Source organism: Equus caballus, chromosome X (genome assembly GCF_041296265.1).
Source record: "Equus caballus isolate H_3958 breed thoroughbred chromosome X, TB-T2T, whole genome shotgun sequence".
Classification (NCBI taxonomy): Eukaryota; Metazoa; Chordata; class Mammalia; order Perissodactyla; family Equidae; genus Equus; species Equus caballus.
Window position 1 is genome coordinate 102,205,632 of NC_091715.1, and position 15,345 is coordinate 102,220,976.

The window sequence follows — 15,345 nt, forward strand, 5'->3', positions numbered from 1 at the left end:
TAGAACCTTGCTAGATGCTAAAACTGTATTAGTAATGGAACTTAAATGGGACTAGCAACAGTAAGGCAAGGTAAAGTGACCTTTATGAACACTTATGCATAAATTTCCTGATACTCCTCTAAGTTCATCCCAAAGTCAGGGGAAAGTAGGAATGGGGCCACCCTAGGCCTGAAGCTAGAAGGATCAAGGGAGTTCCCTTGGCCTACACATAGTCAAGCTCAATTAATCAGTTTAGGAGACTATACAGCACAGAACTTCTTTTCTACCAGAGTCCTAAACAACAGGAAAGAGTGGCCATGGGTCTCTGGTGTCTAAAGATATCATCTGCAGTCTCTGAAATAAAGAACATAATATCCCTCGGCTCTCTAAAAGATAGTGAGTACTATCAGATAGTGAGTGAATATTTGTAGCTTTCACATTCAGACATCTTAGCCTCATAGCTGTTATTATTTCAGACTAGATCTCTTGAATGAAATACACTCTCTCTCAAATGTTCAAACTCTTACAGTAATACCCTTAAAATTTCATGGGGTCCACTCTTCATTCTTCAAAGTTCTTGACATCAAAGTTATAATGGCCATAGCTTACAGGGAAACTAGAGTAGGCATAATTTTCTATATTCTTTTTGTGTGTGAGGAAGATTGGCCCTGATCTAACATCTGTTGCCAATCTTCCAGCCAACATCACTAACAGAGCTATCTGTATGAAGAATTGTTAACTGTGAGACAGAATCCAGGAATCACTACTATTCCTTTTAAAGACAGTTATTGGGTGTGATTTTGTAATTTGACCTTTTGGAGCTATATATTAACATATCTATATATTCCTAAAAGTATATATATATATATATATATATATATATATATATATATATATATAAAATTTTACATAGTTCCAAAACCTCAAACTGTATACGCACTAGGCATGTCCTCTTCCTTTATTCAATGTCCCAGCTAGTTTAGCAGTGTAGGAGATTACATAGCAGTTTGGAGCCAAAACTAGAGGCAGTAAGCATTTGTCTGGCCTGTCTAGCCTCAGTGCATATAATTCTTTTGGTTTCTTTATCACAACCAACACGTACTAAAAATTTTTTTATAATAATGTCACTTTCCCAAAGACATTTTTATTTTCTAGCTGTGATAATATTTTATTTCAGTTTGGAGGAAGGAACATTTACACTCAAGATGAGTTTCAGTCTCAAGTTTCGGAGCTTCACATACTCCCTGCTTATTTCTATTATTTTTTGAAACATTCACATCAAAAGGCAGATGGCTTTGGAACTGATTTCTTCATATTCTATACTTATGAGACTGTTCTAAGGTGATATTTGTAGGGGTGCTCTGGAAGGTTTGGAAAGGAAAGCAGGGAATAAAAAGGCTCTTTTTCTCCAAAGACTGTGGTATCAAAAACATCACATAAATGTACACAAAATGGCCAAGATCTGACAACTGGATTTCTCCCTACAGATTTACTGTACAGATCATGTTGAAAACACCAACTGTGTTCAGCAAGATGCCTTCCCTTTTTGAAAATAAAATTTTGAAACAAGCTAGTATGTTTCAAAAGTGATGTCGATGTGTGGAACCCAGGGAAAATATTTTCTGTGTGGCACAGGTGAACATAATCAAACAACGAAGCTTTTTTATTCTGCGCGATGAAACATTTCTTTCAAAAATGAAATCTTGTAATTTTTAATTTTTTGAGGCATGATTTCTTAAAGAAGGAAATAAAAATTATTAGGAAGGATATATACTGCCCTCTCTATCTTCTTACCTCTCTTCTGACAAGTCCCCTGCTCCCTCCCCACCCCAGCTCTCATTCTAAATTTCCTAGAAGAGTATGAGTTCAGGGGATATGGTGGGCAACGGTGGCTGTGCAAGTGCAGGGAGTGGGGGTGGGGGGTTGTGGCGGAGCTTGTAGACAGCGACGAGAGGAGAGAAAGCAGAAAGGCCAAAGCCAAGGCCTGGGGCGGGAGCGGGAGGGTGGAGGGTGTAGCAGACCCTCCTTGGTAACCAGAGAAGTGCAAACTCCAACCGCAGGGAGGTGATGCTTCTTGTGGGCCTTCAGATTGGAGAACACCGAGATGAGTGACAGGGCGCTGCGCGCTGGGGCCCCACGCGCTAACAGGCAGAGGCAGAGGCTTGTCTGTGCTTGTGCGTGTGCAGGAGGCGGGGGCGCGTTCCTGCAGCACTGGCCGCCGGAGTTGGGGGGCGAGCTCGGCAGTGACGCGGGGCCCTCACGTGACCGGGAGCTGCAGAGCGACGCAGCCTTCCGAGCAGTCGTCACTCCCGTCTGGGTACCAGCTCCCCGCTGCCCTGCGCACGGCGGGCTGGCATCGGGCCCGGGGAAGCGGAGCAGGTAAGGGCCCCGGGCGCGCGCCGAGGCCAGAGCGGCAGCGGACGGCCAACCCCGGAGGCCGGCGGGGAATCAACGCAGCGAATCCTGGCCTGCTTTCTCCACACCCGGCATGCTTGGGAACAGAACTAGTGGCCCCCTGGGGTGTGGGTGCAGGGGCGGCAGGGTTCCAGGGAGGGTGGCAGAGCAACTAAGAGCGATGGGAAATCACCCCCGAGTTCCTGCAGGAAAATGGTGAACGCCCGGGTCGGGGAGTTGGGGGCTGGGGACGAGAGACGTGGGGCGGAGGCGGCCGGGGGCCGGGGGCCCTGGCTGGGAAGGGGCCGGGCGGCGGCGGGTTGGCGCCGAGCGCTTGGCAGCAGTCCCCGCTCTCTCCACTCCGTCCCTCTGCAGATCTGCGGGTCCAAGTGTCAAGTGTCGCGGCGGCTCACTTGGGGCGAGAATCGGGAGGAGGAGGAGACGGCAAGGATAGGCCCAGGTCGGTGCGGGCACAGTGGTGGGGGTGGGGGCAGAGCCCAGTGTGAGACCCCCGCTCAACTTCCCCGTCCCCCGTCCTCCATCTTGGTGTTTGCTGCGCTCTGGGAAAGAATCCTGGGAAAGGAAAAATGGTGGGCTTTGGTGGGGGAGGGAAAAGGAGAGAGCCGGAGGGAGGGGCTCGAATTGGAGGCCCCCTAGAGGGCGCAAGAAGCTCCGAAGGTGGGGAAAACATGAAATTTTAAAAAGCCTTTCCTATCAGGGCTCTGAATCCTGCTGATCATTGTACCAAGCATTCAGTCTCTCTCCTTGCCTTTGTCTTACTTGTGTTCAAAGAAAAACAACCAGAAAAAAAAAAAGTCTCATCATGGCCAATATCCACCAGGAAAACGAAGAAATGGAGCAGCCCATGCAGAATGGAGAGGAAGACCGCCCTTTGGCAGGGGGCGAAGGCCACCAGCCTGCAGGAAATAACAGACGGGGACAGGCTCGCCGACTTGCCCCTAATTTCCGATGGGCCATACCCAATAGGCAGGTCAATGATGGGATGGGTGGAGATGGAGATGATATGGAAATGTTCATGGAGGAGATGAGAGAAATCAGGAGAAAACTTAGGGAGCTGCAGTTGAGGAATTGTCTGCGTATCCTTATGGGGGAGCTCTCTAATCACCATGACCATCATGATGAATTTTGCCTTATGCCTTAACTCCTGCCATTTTCCATGAGATTAATACTGTGATTCCCACTATTGTTTTCTTTGCATTTTCCTCTTATGCCTTTACTGATCGTTTGCTGTGAACCTTATGTAATTTCCATGTGTCCGATGGGTTCTGTGTTACCAGCTTCTAATTGGAGATTGCCTTGGCACCCAGTCTAAGTTTCTGTCATCAGTAAAGTTTCACCCATTTGCATGGAAAAATGTAAAGTTAATAAAGCACTTAAAAAGCAATCTATACATTATTGTTTCATTTATATATATATATATATATGTGTGTGTATGTATGTATGTGGACCTCCCAAAAATCTGAAATCAAATATCCCAGGGTGTTAATTGGGGTACATTTCTCTGGTTGGATAACATGTGACTTTTTTCCTTTTATTATCTGGAGTTTTAGAAGCAATGAAAACAATTTCTTGGTAAGTCTGAACGTAGTTCAGGTACATGATAATTACCGGTTCAACAAACTTAAAGAGTGAACTTTAAGTATCTTCCAGTCTTAACTGGAAAAATAAACCCTTTATTACAGATACATTTCTTTAAAGAGTCAGTCTTTTCTTCTGTGAAATGGGGGCTAATGCTTGCCTTACGGAGCTGCTGAGTAGAATAGATGAGTTGTGGAACTGTGTTGGGCTACCTCCCATGCAACTCCCCAGCATTTAATAGGACCCTGGCCTCTGTCAGGCACTTGGGAAGGACTAAAGGGAGTTTTCACCCACGCTCACAAGTCCAGAGGGCAAAAATAAGTGGATTCCACCTTGTTATTCCTCTGATATTTCCAATACGCCTCCCCTGATTACTGCCATGTCAGTTGGGCATACTTTCCCTTCTGCTGGGTCCTGTTTCTGTTCTGTTGCTGATGTGCTAGAGTCTTCAAGGTGACAAAAATCTGATTTCTCTGGGGTTCCTTGTAAGCTAAATCACCCTTTTGACCTCCATAGAAGTGTGAAGAATGCCTTTGTCCCCACTTTACAGTTATCTTTATCCAAGTGAGTACCATTCCTGTGGTTCTTGGTCTTACATTGGTTCTTAACAAGATAGCCCTTTTTGGTTTTATTTTTATGCTCCTCTTCAAAGAACTGAGACATGAATCCACTGGGGCCTAGCTCAGGAGATACATCTAAATGTCTCACCGTGGTGTGCCCAGAATGCACTGCTTCAAACCTCCAAAACACAAACAGGCTGAAAGCTTTGTTTTGCCTGTGTTTCTATCCTTCGCAGGGATTTTCTCAAAACCATCTGGACAGGCCTGCCCAACCAGTTTAACAGACTTAGCCAGAAGACATGTAAGTTACATTAGGGGGACACATTTTAAAACTGAAACACTCCTTTGCCATTTCTATCCCTTCCACACCTGAAACATGAAACTACTTTGTAAGTTCGTAAAAGCTACATTAAATATTTGGCATTATCATTTTTATGTGAGACAATGATTTTGTCTAAATCATCCTGGAGCTGGGTTTCTAGTGTAGTGCCTGACATGATAGATATTTAATTATTAATTATTTTGATTGATTATTAACTATAATGGAATTCAGAACCCAGCTCAGTACTGTTCCTAACTGTCCTTAATTACGTTGCCTAAGGCAAGTAACTACTTAACTGGAAAGTATTTTTATTTCCAAAGGAACATAGCAAGAAGTCTCTAAACCAAAACCTGTACTCTTTTTTTCTTTAAAGCTTGTATGCACCAGTGTTTACATAAACACAGACCCCTTACTTGCATCATCAGCACCTAGGGAAAAGGTTAAAAATGCTGACACTTGGTGCCCTTCCCACTCCCAGCCCCCGTGGTCACCCCATGATCACCTGATCAGGAACCACTGTTTTAACAGTTCCTCAGGTGATTCTGATGCATCTGAGTTCTGACAGCTGAGGCAGAAAGAAACACTGACAGCGAGCACACCATTTTACAAACGTGATCTAAATTACCTTACTTATTTGATTCCACAATGAATATACCTGTCCAAAAGACAATATTTCTAAAATTGGACTGCACTAAACAATCAATGTATGTTTATATTTAAACCAGTACTATTTTTATCTTTCTAAATACATATTAAATTAATGCATTATCATGAATCTATTAATAATAAATTTATAATAATTATAAAATTATTAAATAAATTAGGCATTATCATTTCTATGCAAGCCTCTGCCCTTTTACAACAATGATGTTCTCTTGATCATCCTAGAGCTCCGTTTCTAGCATAGTGCCTGATATAGTAGATATTTAATAACAATGCATTTAATTTTCTTTTATTATTTTAATTATTAATTTTTAACAATTGTAATTTATCTAAAATAATACATAACAACAATTAACATTATTGAGTTTGTGGGTGGTTTATTTCTTTACACTTTCCTGTTTTAAAAGTTTCTATGAGGAATATTTTAAAATGTAATACTTTTTATAATTATGTAATACAAGGTGATTATACATATTTGGATTATGTAAAAGATATAAGGAAGAATATAAACAAAACTATAATCATCCAAATGAAAATACTTCTAAAGGTTTTTAATCATCATCCTATATTTAGTCATGATAAAGCCAGGCTTAGAGCCTCTTAAGATAAATACTGCCTCTTTCAAAGCCCCTGCCAACGAGACACATTTTTGCTTGTTATGTTTATTTTTTATCTTTCCTCTCCATTCATCAAGCTAATTGGATCACATTTGACCAACTTTCGCTTAGCTCCTGTTTTTCAAAACTGTGAAAAAAACAGTTATCACATTTTAGCAGGTCCACTCTCAGTTGGCAAATTTGGGAACATTAAGTGAATACATTTATTTAATAGAACAGGACAGAACTATTTATTTATGAAACTTAAAAGTTGTCCCTTTGGGGCTGGCACAGGGCACAGTAGTTAAGTTCTACATGCTTCACTTTGGCACCCGAGGGCTCACAGTTTCAGATCCCAGGCGTGGACCTACACTGCTCATCAAGCCATGCTGTGGCCACATCCAACATACAAAATAGAGAAAGACTCACAGATTTTAGCTCAGGGCCACTCTTCTTCAAGCAAAAAGAGCAAGATTGACAACAGGTATTAACTCAGGGCCAATCTTCCTCACTGAAAAAAGGTTGTCCCATAAGTAGGAAAAGGACTAGATTACATGAATGAAATAGACAAAGTCCCATGTTGATTCTGTCTCCTTTCCTCACCTCACATATATGATAAGAACACTGATTTTATTTAGAAAGATTCCATTTTTAACTTCTCAAGCAGATAGCATGTAATGTAGTTGCTATCTCATGTGTACCAATCAGCATGCTTTCTAAGTGATATCAGTATACCTTACCAAATAAATAAGGCATCCTTGTAAATTCAAAAGTCTTGATAATATTTATTTGTATTTTTAATTTTACCTCAAAATTGTTTTAAAAGTTAAAATTAACCTGTTTGGAAATTTACTCCTTCCCTTGTAGCTGATGGAAAAGATTTTCTATTTAGTAAAAATAAACTTTGAATTTCACATGAAGAGAGAAATCTTCAGATGTATGCCAATTAAAAAATAATCATTTTCCCACAAAAGAAAAGAACTTTGTTGTGTTTCTGATTGTAAAATATGCATTCTAAAGTGGTTTTTATTCTTGTGGTTACTTTGGAACAGAAGAGAAACTGTATCAAGAAGGAAATTTTAAAATCTTACTTTCAATATCCTGTTTCCTTTACTAAGATAACATGAGTATAAATTAATTTTGTTTTTATCTATTTTCCCTAATTTAATAAGTATTGCTTAATCTCTAATTATATTAAAGTTTGATATTTTAAGAGAGGAAGCAAACTAAATGTGTCAATCAACTCAAAGACAGTAAAAGCTTAACGAAAACTTAGTGAAAAAGCAACAATCAAGAATAATGAATTTCAAATTACTTCTGAATTCTTTAGCTAGTAATATAAACTTAGTAGATATTACCATGACAATGCTTAGTTCATTTTACTCCGTTCATTAGTAAAATGGTGATAATAATTTCCTGGGCTGCTGTGAGAGCCAAGAGGTAAAGAGCTTTTGATCTGTATGTTCATCTGCACGTGCATGACCCAAGTTCTTCAGATTCCCCTCAGTTGTTGGAAGTAGCATCCAAACTGTACGTCACAAGTCAATTCCATTCTTCTGCTGTGGTGATCCACACCCCACCCCACCCCGCTCAGCACTACTAGATTTCTCTAGACACCTTAATGTGCCAGTGTCCCAGTTTGTCTCTTACAGAGGTGTGCATAAAGACTTTCTACCCGACTTGGAGTTGTACTAGCTTAGGCGGGTACTATTTTAGTGATGCTTGGACCATGGTACATTGTATATTTTTAGCAAAAAAAAGCCTTTTTCTCTTTGTGTTTGTGCTTTTTTGTGTGTGCAACCAGCCCTCTCTTCTCCATAAATTCAGATATCAGGGCCTGAGTCTTGCTTTTTATCCACTCTGACCATCTCTGTATGCAATTAGAGGGCTTAGGTCATTTTCATTTAAAGTGATTACCAATATGGTTGTCTCACAACTCAGTAGTGCTCTGTTCATTTCTTTCAGTTTTTTTCTGTGTTTCACTTTGAAATGTTTCTATTTCTTTGTCTTCAGCATCATTAATCTTCTGCAATGTCTAATCTGCCATTAACCCCATCTACCATATTTTTCATTTCAGACATTGTAGTTTTTATCTCTAGATGTTCTATTTGGGTCTTTTTATATTTTTTATATTCCATCTCTATACTAAACATGTTCAATCTTTCCTCTAGCTTCTTGAGCATATGTAATGCAGTTATAATATCTGTTTTAATGTCCTTGTCTCATTCTATCATCTTTGTCATTTGTTGGTCAGTTTTGATTGATTGATTTATCTCCTAATGATGGGTTAGATTTTCACGCTTCTTTGCAGGCCTGGTCATTGTTGATTGGAGGCCAGACATTGTGAGTTTTACCTACTGAGTGCTAGATATTTTTGTATCCTTCAAATATATTTTTATTCTGGGACACAGTTAAGTCACTTGTAAACAGTCGGAACTTTTAGGTTCTTTATTTTAACCTTTGTAAGGTAGGAGCACAGTAATGTTTAGTTTAGAGTTAACTGTACCCCACTAATGATGAAAAACCCTTCTGAGTACTGTATCTGATGTCCTGTGAATTATCAGGTCTTCAAGTCTGGCTAGTAGGAACATACACTATTCCCAAACATGTGTGAACTTGAGAAATTGTTTCCTTAATCCTTTTGGGTGGTTCTTTTCCTGGTTTTGGGTAGTTTCCTGACAGGCATGTAATGATCAGTACTCAGCTAAATATTCAAGGGGGACCCTCTGTAGAGCTCTGAAATTCTTTCTCTGTGAACTGTTTCCTTTGTGGTACTCTGTCCTGCAAATTCTAGCCACCTTGGCCTCCCCAGATTCCCAACTCCTCATCCTAAACTATGGGATACCACTGGGCTCTTCCTGGATTCCCACCCACTGCACTATGGCCTGAAAACTTTCACCAGGAAGTGAGCTGGGGCAATCATAGGAATAACCTCATTTGTTCCCAGTGTCTCAGGGATCACTGACCTCTGCTGCCCAATGTCCAGTGTCTTTAGAACAGTTGGTTCATAGATTTCATCCACTTTTTTAGTTGTTTCAGATTGGAAGATAATTCCAGTCTCTGTTACTCTGTCCTAGTCAGGAGCAGAAATCCTGGTATATCTTGAATAAACGTTTAATGTGCCCTTATGATTCTGTGGGGGTCTTCAAGTCCTTAGCCCAGTTCTACCTCTGACTTAAGAATAACAGGCAAGGGGCCTGCCCTGTGGCCGAGTGGTTAAGTTCATGCGCTTCACTTCGGCGGCCCAGGGTTTCACGGGTTCGGGTTCGGATCCTGGGTGCGGACATGGCACCACTCGTCAGGCCACGTTGAGGAGGCATCCCACATGGCACAACTAGAAGGACCCACAACTAAGATATACAACTATGTGCTGGGGGAGGCATTTGGGGAGATAGATAAAGCAGAAAGAAAAAAAAAAGGATTGGCAACAGTTGTTAGCTCAGGTGCCAGTCTTAAAAAAAAAAAAATAGAATAACAGGCAAGTCACTTCATTTCTCTAGAGGCAAAGACTTGCATTTCCCAAGGAGCCTAGCAGGGGCAGGATGACACAGCAAATTAAAACATGAATAAAAATTTTGCATTGTGTTGTAAAAGAAAAAATGTACCAGATACTTGTTAAAAACAGCAAGGAAGACTTGATTCAAGACTATTGCATTAGGGGAGAGAGATTGAACTCAACTCCAAATACAACAAGGACAGCTGGGAATTTACAGCCAATGGGAAGAGTGAGGGAGAGGATGGAAAATTACAAAGAGGAACTTGGTTACATATCAAGGTGGGGGGAGAGGAACTTGATTTGATATCAAGCTTGTTTGGATATCAAGGTTGGAGGGATTTTTGGTAAATTGGCTAACGAGGATTCCTTGCTAAAACTGGGCATAGCAGGCCAAGGCCAGGACCAAGGACAAAGCCTAGTCGAAAAGAAGGCGCAGAGGAGTCACTAAAGTTTTGGTTTAACAGGAAGTCATTGTCAGTTTGTATCAGTGATTTTTGAAGTATGCCACACTGACTACTTGCTTCAGAATCTCCTGTTTCTCTTGCTAACAGTGCAGACTTTGGCACCCCTTCCTCAGATTCCGTGAATCAAACACACTTCCAACTGGGCCCCAAAACACGCATGATTATCATGCTCCCCCGAGAAATTCTAATGCACACTAACACTGAAGAACCACTGGTATTGCAGGGGAAACACAATTATATTGAACATAAACATGCCTAGGAAAAGACGTCAAGGAAATACATCAAAATGTCAGAGATCCTGGCAATGCACATATCACATGACCTAAATTGCCATATTCTGTGTTAGGATCTATGTTTAAAAATCTTTGAACATGTCTCACGTTGGGATACATCATAAAATAGATGCGTAGATTTTATGTCATTGGTTTTATTTTTCTCAAAAAAGTGTTTCTTAATCAATGATGCATGTTACAGATGCTGTAGTCTAATAATCAAGAATAAGGTATATAAATAAATATGGGCATGTGCATATACAAAGACCTAAAGAAACTGATGAATAAATGAAAATCAGTAAAAAATACTAGTGTATATGAGGAAGCCATTTGGTTTAAAACTAATTTGGCCTGACCTTGTTTTTCCAGAAAGGCCTGATGTGGCCTGTCAAGCATGCAAGCATTATACATCTGCTTTAAACATATACAACATCCCAAAGCTGAGAATGATGCCCTTATAGATAGGGAATTTGCTTTCCCTTTATATCAGCATTATCTTTATAGATAGGCATTTCTTCCCAGAAACTAACGGTTAATTACTGACCTACTGTGCTCATCTCGTGACCAATGACCTGCTGACCACTGGTTTGCTGTGCTCACCTTGTGACCACTGACCTACTGTGCTAGCAAAGCATCTTGTGACAGGAGTAAAAGAGACATTCCTATCATATGTGATGTATGTTCCTTGTTTCAAGATGGTATATAACCACTCTGTATACCACTTCTTTGGAGAGTTTCTTTCCTTGGTGGAAGCATTCTCTAGGGCTATAGTCCTCAAAACAGGCTCATATAATAAACTCACCCCAATTCTGATTTATAGATTGACTATGAATTATTTGTGTTGATAAAACTCATTACTGATAACATTTGGCAATAAATTTGTGATTAAAGGTGATTTTTCTGTTGTTATTTACTTCAATGTCAGGTTTTCATATTTTAAATTTTTGCACACTTCCAATATCATGGCCATTAAAGCAATTCTGAATATATATGTCAATTTGAAATATGCGGAAAATAATAGCAATAATAGCAATATTCATAACATACTTTTGGTGCACAACATATTCTAGTGGTCTAAGCTATTTATAGGTACTAATCAATCTATTCCCCAAAACAAAGCTGTGAGGGGTATACTATCAATGTCCCCACTTTACATAGGAGGAAATTGAGGCACATAGAGGTTAAGCAAATTACCTGAGGTTGTACACCTGGTAAGTTGCAAAACTTGGATATAGCCAAAACTGTTGGGCTCCAGAATCAGTGCTCTCAGCCTCTCAATAAAATAAATAACAAATCTATTAAAATTATATTTGGAACAGCTGGAGACAGCTACCTATTTTCTGAAATATAATTTTTAAATTGTGTTGACTTTTTAGATATTTTAGTAGTGGCAAATCCCAACCCTAATGTTTCTTCTAAAAGGAATTGTGTTTTCTTTCATGTTGAATAAAACTGGGCATAATGGAGATAATCAGGCAATTTATGGTGGGAATCATCAAGGAAAAAAACGAAGGAAAAAAATGTGGAGTCCTTGATATTAAGGACTTGAGTGGTCATCATAATAAGTCCAAGTTATGAAAAGATGAAGTTAGGAGGGAGCAGAAACTACAAAGAAGCAGAAGCTGGAACACAGAGAAAAGCTATCCAGTAGAAAATTAAGACACCTCTCAGCATTGGGAGAAGACAGACATTTGTTATATGAACACACATTCCACGAGAGAGAAATGTGCCAAGTAATTTCCTTCAATGTTTTTGATCCACACACATTTTCAAAAATGAATAGGTATTCTGCAGTAAATATTTCCGAACTTGTTTTAAGTAACGATGATGGATTTTTCTCCTTTAACAAAACTTGGATGGCTACTGGAGAGCCTTAAAAAGTTTAGAGTAAAGGGCCACCTTGTGACCAGAGCCAATGCTGCAGCTTGAGCATCACTGAGCAGGAATCCTGGGGCAGAGAAACAGGGTGAATGTTGATTAATGGGGGAACAAATTTTGGACCTGTTGAGACTGAAGTACCCTTGAGACATTCAGAAGGAGAGTTTCACTAGAGAACTGGACAAAAGTCTGTAGGGCTAGAGAGCAGTCTGGGCTAGAGATGTTGAATTGAGTGCCCTCATCACTGAGACTGTAGTGACAACTTCAGAAGTGGATGGGATCAGCCAAAGAGAATATGGAGACAGAGAAGAGAGAGAACTTGCAATATTAGGGAAGCAATATAGCTCAGGCTCTAAGAGTTAAGGTGTTGGAAACTGTTGCTTCTAGTTGGGTCTAAATCTCCACTCTGTACCTCAGTATTCGAAGTAAAAGTAAAACTATAAAATAGTTCTATGAGATTCACATCAAATAAAGAGCAGAGAAAGGGTGAACCTAAGAGAATGTTAAGCAGTATATTATGCAAATGTGTCTATAAGAAAGCTGGTACTGTTTTTTAAATATCAAACAAGGTATAATTCAAGGCAATGGGTATTTATATAGATAAAGAGGGACATGTAATAAAGAAAAAATATCAATACATCAGGATGGTATCATAATCCTTTATATGCACCAATAAAGTAAAAAATAAAAATCAGAATAAAAGGACAAGTCAAAAAAATACACAATCGTATTGAGAAAGAATACTATAAGGTTCTGAGTAACTAATAGTATTATCAGAAAAATATCAGTAAGGATAGTGAAGATTCTACAAAATAATTAGCATATTTGTCCTTATTCACATATGTAAACCCAGCAAGCAACAACTATTGAATAACTGGGGAGCTAAAGTTGAAAAATTTCCACAGCTTGCACAGGTGGGAAATCATTCCGTTTTCATCAGCCAAATTGTAGAGTCCTCCTTGAACAGTGAAGGCATTCAGTTCTCAGAAGGAAACTATTTTAGGATTAGTAATAAAATAACCCTAGAGTAAAACCTACTGTAAACATGCCTGATACAGTCTAAAGGTAAGCAAAAGAGAAGATGATCTGCCTGCCAAAATGAAATCCAGCACCCTTTAAGGGAACAAAACATGATCCAAATATTCAACCACAAAACATTCACAATGTCCAGCATCTAATAAAAAATTACTAGCAATACAAAAATGTTAGGAAAATGTGATCAATAATCAAGAGAAAAAAAATAGTCAGTAGGAACAGACCCAGAAATTACAGCAGCATCCAAGGTGAAATTAACATCTAAAGACTTAAAACAGCTGTTATAAATATACCCAAGAATTTAAAGGAAAATATTAATATAATGAAAAGTGACATGGCAGATATAAAGGATGGCAAATGAAGCTTTTAGAGATTTAAAAAAATCCAATTTCTCAATGAAAATTTTGTTTGATATTAACCACAAATTAGACACTGCAAAAGAAAAGATCATTGAGTTGGCTGGCATAGAAATAGAAAATATCAAGAGCTACCTTAGTGATCTGTGGAACAATATCAGGATATCTACTATATCTATAATTAGGGAATAGAAAAAGTATTTGAAAAATAATGAAAGAAAATTTTCCAAATTTAAGGAAAACTAAAATCACAAAGATTCAAGAAGACTAATGAAGCCAAGCAGGATAAACAGAAGTAAGACCACACCAAAGTACATAATGACAAAATATCTGAAAACTAATAATAAAGAGAAAATCACAAAAGCAGCTGGAGAAATGACACAAGACATAAAGGAAAACACAGGTAAAAATCACAATGCATCGATTACTTATCATAAACAGTGCAAACCAGGTTACAATGGAAAGACATATTTGAAGTGCTAAGAATACAAAACTGTCAAACTAGAATTTGATATTCTATGTAAACAGCCTTCAGAATAATGATTAAATACTTTAGTATTCAAGAAAGCCTGCAATGGTTTGTTGCCAGTAGACCAGAAATACAAGAAATATTTTTTTTTAAAATATACTACAGACTGAAGGAAAATGAGGCCAGATGGAACCTTGAATCTGTGCAAAGGAATAAAGAACACCATATATGGTAAATATGTAAGTAAATACACTTTTTTTTCCATTTTCAATATTTTAGACAGATTACTTTTAAAACTAAAATAAGATAAATATATTATGGAATGTATATGATATGTACCAATAAAGTATATGACAAAAATAACACAAAAGGGAGAAGAAAATGGAATATGATTGTTGTAAGATTCTTATATTTATATGTGAAGTGCTAAATTATTATTTGGAAGTAGATAGCAATAAGTTAAAAATATAGTATGTAAAATTCAGAGAAACTAGTAAAAATAAAACAAAGTGTACCAACAAGCAAACAGAGGAGAAAACATAAATTACTGAAAATGTTCAAGTAATTCAGATGAAGGCAGGAAAAGAGGAAAAAATGCAAACAAGAGACACAATCAAATAGAAAACAAATAACAAAATGGAAAATTTGAACCAAATTCTGGTGAAAATTACATTAAACATAAGCGTAATGAATACTCCATTTAAAAGGCTAGATTGCCTGACTGGATGAAAAAGCAAGACCCAAATATATATTCTGCACAGGAAACTGACTTTAGGTATAAAGACACATATAGGCTAAACTCAATGGGTAGAAAAGTATATACCAAGGAAAACAATAATCATAAGAAAGGCAGAGTGGTTATATTAATATTAGACAAGAATACTTCAGAACAAGCAAGATTACTAAAGAAGAAGAAAGACATTTTTATAATGATAGAAGAATTAATTTATCAAGAGGTCACGGAAATTCTAAATATGTTGTACCCAATAATATTGCTTCATTATGATTGAAGCAAATCCTGACAACACTGAAAAGAGAAATCGACAAATCTGCAATTATAGTTGTAGATTTCAATGCTCCTCACTCAATAATTAATGGAGCAAGTTAGACAAAAATTTAGTAAGGATATAAAAACCTGAACGTTAACACATGAACGTCTGCACACAAAAGTTTATAGCAGTTTTGTACTTGCCAAAACATGGAAGCAACCAAGATGTCCTTCAAAGGGTGAATGGATAAACAAACTGTGGTTCATCCATAAA

The 15,345-nt window shown here is 38.5% G+C and overlaps 1 protein-coding gene across 4 annotated transcripts; it reads left to right on the forward strand.

Moving 5' to 3' along the window:
- The first annotated feature begins 1,918 nt into the window (after window positions 1-1,918).
- Window positions 1,919-3,778, forward strand: BEX3 (brain expressed X-linked 3). Of its 4 annotated transcripts, none has more exons than XM_023633644.2 (3): window positions 2,098-2,358; window positions 2,749-2,833; window positions 3,166-3,778. In XM_023633644.2, exon 3 carries the CDS (start codon window positions 3,197-3,199, stop codon window positions 3,533-3,535), a length of 339 nt encoding a protein of 112 aa, XP_023489412.1. In that variant the 5' UTR covers window positions 2,098-2,358; window positions 2,749-2,833; window positions 3,166-3,196; the 3' UTR covers window positions 3,536-3,778. The 4 variants fall into 4 exon arrangements, with proteins under 4 accessions (XP_023489409.1, XP_023489413.1, XP_023489412.1 ...); XM_070258377.1 differs by having other exon boundaries at window positions 2,285-2,358; window positions 3,215-3,778; XM_023633641.2 differs by lacking the exon at window positions 3,166-3,778 and having other exon boundaries at window positions 1,919-2,358.
- The last annotated feature ends 11,567 nt before the right edge of the window (window positions 3,779-15,345 follow it).